The 5,133-nt window shown below is 54.6% G+C and overlaps 1 protein-coding gene across 1 annotated transcript; it reads left to right on the forward strand.

The window, feature by feature from the left end:
• The first annotated feature begins 187 nt into the window (after window positions 1-187).
• LOC112548850 (maestro heat-like repeat-containing protein family member 2A) lies at window positions 188-4,269 on the forward strand. Its single transcript, XM_025195599.1, has 6 exons — window positions 188-484; window positions 1,510-1,632; window positions 2,262-2,423; window positions 2,823-2,921; window positions 3,368-3,519; window positions 3,989-4,269. Exons 3-6 carry the CDS (start codon window positions 2,336-2,338, stop codon window positions 4,223-4,225), a joined length of 576 nt encoding a protein of 191 aa, XP_025051384.1. The 5' UTR covers window positions 188-484; window positions 1,510-1,632; window positions 2,262-2,335; the 3' UTR covers window positions 4,226-4,269.
• The last annotated feature ends 864 nt before the right edge of the window (window positions 4,270-5,133 follow it).

The following is a 5,133-nucleotide window of genomic DNA, read 5'->3' on the forward strand; positions in this document are numbered from 1 at the left end:
GTCCACTCTTGCCTCTTTGGCTGGTACAGCTGTGGCCATTGCGCACGGGACTGATGATTGTAGGTTTTTAGCTTCTGATGCTGGCTAACACCAGAGCATCATCTCCGCCCTTTTGGCAAAGACGGGATTTTTGGCAGAACTAAATTGCACTAAGAAAAGTGCCTCTTTAGCAGTACCAGCTGCCTCAGCCCAGAAGGGTGGCCTGGAGAGCTCTCCCCTTGTTGCTGTGCTAGGAAACCTTTCCTTTGGAGCCAGGCTACAGGGTTTGGCTCCAGCAGAGCTGCTCGTGGGTGGTGATGAACGAGAACAACGGGAATCAACAGAATCCTTTTCCTCCATTTCAGGTTTTTCCACCAGTGAGCCCTCTGCAGCGAGATGCCTGGTGGATCAAGCTCAGGGCAATCTTGGCCCAGAGTCTGGCCAGGCAGACGTGGACCTTGACATTACTGTGAGCCTTCTGCTGGAGAGACTCCAACAGGAGGAGGTAGGGAAATGGCTCTGTATCACACGGCTGCTCTAAGCATTTTCTTCCAAGCTGTGCAGCATGGGACCCCAAGTAAAACAAGTCTTTTTCCATCTGCTGTGTCTTTTCCATTCCTGCTCTCCTATTAAAGGTCACAATACAACATGCCCTTGTTATATTGTGATGTCACGATGATATCAGGGCACGCTCACATGGGCATCATCTCCCCCTCCCCAGTGGATGATAGATATGGTATAAGCCACATTCAAACAAGCCCTCACCCTACAGATAATGCTGTGAGCCTCCTTAGTGTCTTCCTCCAAGTATCTCACAGCACTGAGATATGAAATCTAGTTTCCCAGCAGCCTTGTGAGACTGGAAAGCCTCAGCCCAGGAAGTGAAGTGACTTGCCCACTGTCCCCCAGCAAGTCAGGAAAAGAACTGGGAATACAGCCAAGGGTGCTGAGCCTCTGTCTGGAGAGCCTGGGCAACAAACTTTCCCTGCCTGATTTGTTGTCATGCAAGTATGGCTTGGCTGGCTTAGCGCAACCTGGTTCACAAATATTTCAACTCCCGTCTTCATTCAGTAACAGAACTCATCGCACACTGGTTTTTGGCAGCATCTTGCCTGGCAAACTCCTGCTAAATTTGCTGCTCAGGATCACCCGACAGCTCCTTGTCACTCCCCTGGTGTCCCCATCTCTGAAAGAAGTGCAAGTCACTCCCACCTCCCCAGTGCACTGGGGTGACAGTGCCTGTGATGCATCTGACTGCTTTTCTGATCACTTTTCTGTGTCTCCCGCCAGTCTGTTACCTTGTGCTCTCACAGTGCCTGACACTCCCCACTTATTAGTGCCAGCTGTAAACATCTGCATGAGAGGACAAACACAAGACACCCTGGGTTGTGCTCCTGTCCAGGAGCAAGGTCCCCCTGAGCGTGGCTGTAGAAGAATCCCTGGGTAACTGATGTCCAGCATCGTAGTCCTGCATGATCTGGCACTGGCCCCAAAGGAAACCCATTGTTCTCTTTCTCGGTGTGTTCCCAGGAGACAAGAGTAACCATCTACTCCAGCCTGCAGGAAGTCTTGCAGGGGGACATAAAGAGCCTAGATAGGAACCTTGTCAGGAGGATCATCCACTTGGCCTCCAAAGACATGAGGGAGACCCAGGTGAGTGAGCTCTGCCCAGTTTCTCCTCACAAGACTTTACTCTATGCATAGTTTGTTTGGTCCAATGTAGCTTGGGCCTATGGTGTATCTCCTGCATGGACCCTGGTTAGAGGCTGCAGGCTTGCTCAAGACAGATCTTCTCCAGATGGTTCTGGAGAGCAGGAACACGATCCAGCCCAGTGTTGAGCTCCTCTGAAACATGGGGCAGCTTGTCTGCTGAGAAAGACCAGAGTGCATAGGTGCTTTGCTGGGGACAGCATTGTCCAAGAAGCTTCCTGCTCCATGCTGAAGCTGTGTCCTACAGCCCAGGTGAATTCTGCAGTTGGCCAGCCAACCAGAGCCGAAACATGGTTCAGCCAAGTGTTTCAGTGGGCATTTATGAGTGAGGGGTCTCATGCAAGGAATTATTAGGGGCATGTCGTGAATTCAGGAGCAGCTAGTACAGTGTGTGGCTGGTAGGTGGTGGGGAAGACAGTTTGCTTGGAACCAAGGATGAAATGGCACTGGGCCACTGGAGGAGCTGAGGCTAGTGCATCCTTCTCCCTCCCTTTCAGAGTTATCCCCAGCCTGACTTACCACTGTCTAAACGGTGCATCGGCGTGTGATCCAGTTTTCTTTTTTTATTCTAGCAAGAAAATGATGAAGTGCATTTGGTGCAGGAAAAACCCTCGTGGCACTTGCCGGCACCTTTTACAATTGGGTGATGTATGAGCTGCAGTGTCACATGGGCATCATGGAGCTCCCTCCAATTTACTTCTTGATTACACTGGGCGACGTGGCCTCAGCCTATGGTACAGCATTGCCTCCCTTGCTTCCGGGCTCTCATCAGGGATTGTGGAGGGAGGGGATAAATACCACTCTGTCCAATGGGGCCATCACAACTGAGCTGGATTTGGGGCCCGAAGAATCTGGCTCCTGGCTCTAAGGCGCCAGCACTAACTTCTGTAACAGCTGGAAGGGCCTTCAGGACAGGAAGGAGTGGAGATGAGGTGGGCAGGACCCTCCACTCCCTCCTCCTGCCCTGCATCTGGGCATGGGAGGGCAGCAGACAGAAGATTGCCCTACGTAGGGGCGGTCACTGTGGGGTTCCTCTGACATCTTCACAGCCCCTTTGTGCTGCTCCCCCTGAGAGGGAGGGATGCAGGTGGACAGGAATGTCACTAACTGCATAATGTATCCTCATCCTGCAGCACTGAGGTCTGAGCCCTTCCTTGTGCTGACGCTCAGCAAATTGCGTTTTGTGCTGAGGCTGGTGGAGACCGACCAGATGAAGCGGGCGCTGTGTGGAGGTGAGTGCCAGCCCCTCCTGCAAGTGCCCCCACTGGGCACCCAGGGCCTAACACGGAGCTTGGGCCCTACTGGAGTGTCCCGCACTAGTAAGGGGGCCTCCGCTGCACTTCCTGGGCCTGATCCAACCACGAGTGGAGAACCGTCCCTCCCCGGGCTGGCTGGAGGCTCTGAGCAGTGAGCAGGATTGGCCCTTCATGACTCTTGCAGAGTAGTTCCCAGGAGCCATCACCGAGGCTGGAGCTGCCTCTAGGCCCTGGGGCAGATGGTGCAGATTGAATCCTAGTTGTAGCCCCTGGTCCATGCTCCACCTGTCCCAAATTCTCCATCTGCCCCGAGCAGCACAGAGGCTGCTGGGACACTGTCATGGCCACCAGGCATGCATGTCCTGCAGCACCTCCCTCCGATGTTCCTGTGCAAACGTCTTGTCTTTTCTCCCCCTCTGCAGTTGTGGAAGGCTTTGCCCAGGCTGCCAACCTGAAATTCCACATCAGGGACGAGAGCCCGTTCCCTAGCTGCCGGGCAGCCGACTACGGTTTTCATGTGCTCCCTTTCTTTAATCTCATGAGCAGCAGCTGGCTGACAAGCGAGGACCTGGAGGTGAGGGCTGCTCTTTCTAGCTCCATAGCACAGCTGTCACGTTTCACTGTTTCTGCCTATGTGTGCAGTGCTGGCAGGGAAGACCCAGTCTCCGGGGCTCATATCACGTGTCTGAGAATCTGCTCTGCCCACAGGCAGTGTGCAGTTGCGTGCACTAATGGGTGCCAGTGGGCACTGGGAGCTCCTTCTGGGCATGGCTCCTTCGGGGCCCAGGGGGATGGCAACAAGGAGTTTGCTCTCTCTGCACATGAATCTGGGCACATCAGCACAGCGGGGAGCCAGCCTCAGGGCCGTATCCCACGGCCCCTCGCAGCTGCCGTAGGTGGGAACCATGCAGATGGGGCTGGTCCAGTGATGGACCAAGGACACTGCTGATATGAGAAGGAGAAAAGCTGTGCCTCTTCCTGACCCAGAGCAACCTCCTGGAAAGTCTGCCGGAGGGACTCAGTCCTGCCTTTCTTCTCTGCAGCTGCAGCAGGCTGCGGTCAAGGCGCTGGGACCCGCAATGGGCCTCCTTCTCCACCATGAGAGGCATCGCAGTACTGTTTTTGAGAGGCTCCCCTGTCTCCTGCAGCAATACGAGGGAGGGGTCGACAATCTTCATGTCACCATGGTGAGATGCCACCTGGGAAACCAGCATTGGCCCTTGTCTGTATGCGTGGGTGTGCGCACTGGCACACGTGCGTGCATGTACGACTTGCCCTAGGAACTCCGTAGCTCTTGGGGCTTTCCTGGTGCAATTCAAGACCCCTTAACGGATCGGCCTGGCCTACCCTTGGAGGCTACACTCACAGCAGCCGGGTCTGTAGATCATGGCTATGATGGGAATGCCGCTTCCATTTTCTAGGAAGTCTGATAAGGGGAGACAAAAGAAATGAACTACCAGGCCCTCCTTCCAGCTGAGTTTCGCTCTGCTCCCTCTGGGCTTGGCAGGGATTATGGTCAGGGCCTGGCAGTTTAAAGCATGGAGATTTGGGGCTCCCTGCTATGGTTTACAGAAGTGGAGCATGTTATACAGTGGTTATGCCTGTGGAGTGTGTCTCCTGCGTGAGACGGGCTGCGCTCTGTCTTTGTTTGCACCTGGGCAGCCCCCCGAGGCAGCACGGGTTTACCCCAGGGGAGAATCCCACTTCAGCTCTGTGCTCCCTTGTCCTGTGTCCCTGGGGCTGTGTGGGCAGATGCTGGCTGGGCCTGCCTCTGCGGTCAGTTTTGGGGCCTACGACACCTGTGGGCTGTGGGACCCACTCTCCTCCTGGCATCCTTTGGAAGGAATCTGAATCTCCGGAGAGTGGTAATCCAGGTGGGGTGTATTCAGGGGACTGGGCAGGGGCTCACACAGCACAGTGTGGTGTGGCCAGAGTTGCAGATGTCGAAACTTCCAGCCCCAAAGCAATAAAGCACGAAGCATGGGGCAGTGAGGTATCTTTTCCCACTCACTAATTTTCTGCTCTTGCTCGCTCCACGGTTCTCCTCTCTAAGCCTCCCTTTGACTTTCACCAGTTGTAAAATTCCAGCACATCGAGCACGGCTTGGGGATTTTTCTTCTGCTCCAATTTGGTGATGTTTGATGTCTGCAGTAACCGAGCCCATTGCTCTGGCATACCCTGGGGGAGG

This window comes from Alligator sinensis, unplaced genomic scaffold (assembly GCF_000455745.1).
Source record: "Alligator sinensis unplaced genomic scaffold, ASM45574v1 scaffold2479_1, whole genome shotgun sequence".
Classification (NCBI taxonomy): domain Eukaryota; kingdom Metazoa; phylum Chordata; order Crocodylia; family Alligatoridae; genus Alligator; species Alligator sinensis.

What these genes read in the sequence shown, in the direction of transcription:
- LOC112548850 (XM_025195599.1), top strand. Translation starts at nt 2,336, where the DNA reads ATGTATGAGCTGCAGTGTCACATGGGCATCATGGAGCTCCCTCCAATT. An exon ending in GAAGCGGGCGCTGTGTGGAG is followed by an intron (nt 2,922 to 3,367) that starts GTGAGTGCCAGC and finishes CCCCCTCTGCAG; the next exon opens with TTGTGGAAGGCTTTGCCCAG. An exon ending in TGACAAGCGAGGACCTGGAG is followed by an intron (nt 3,520 to 3,988) that starts GTGAGGGCTGCT and finishes TCTTCTCTGCAG; the next exon opens with CTGCAGCAGGCTGCGGTCAA.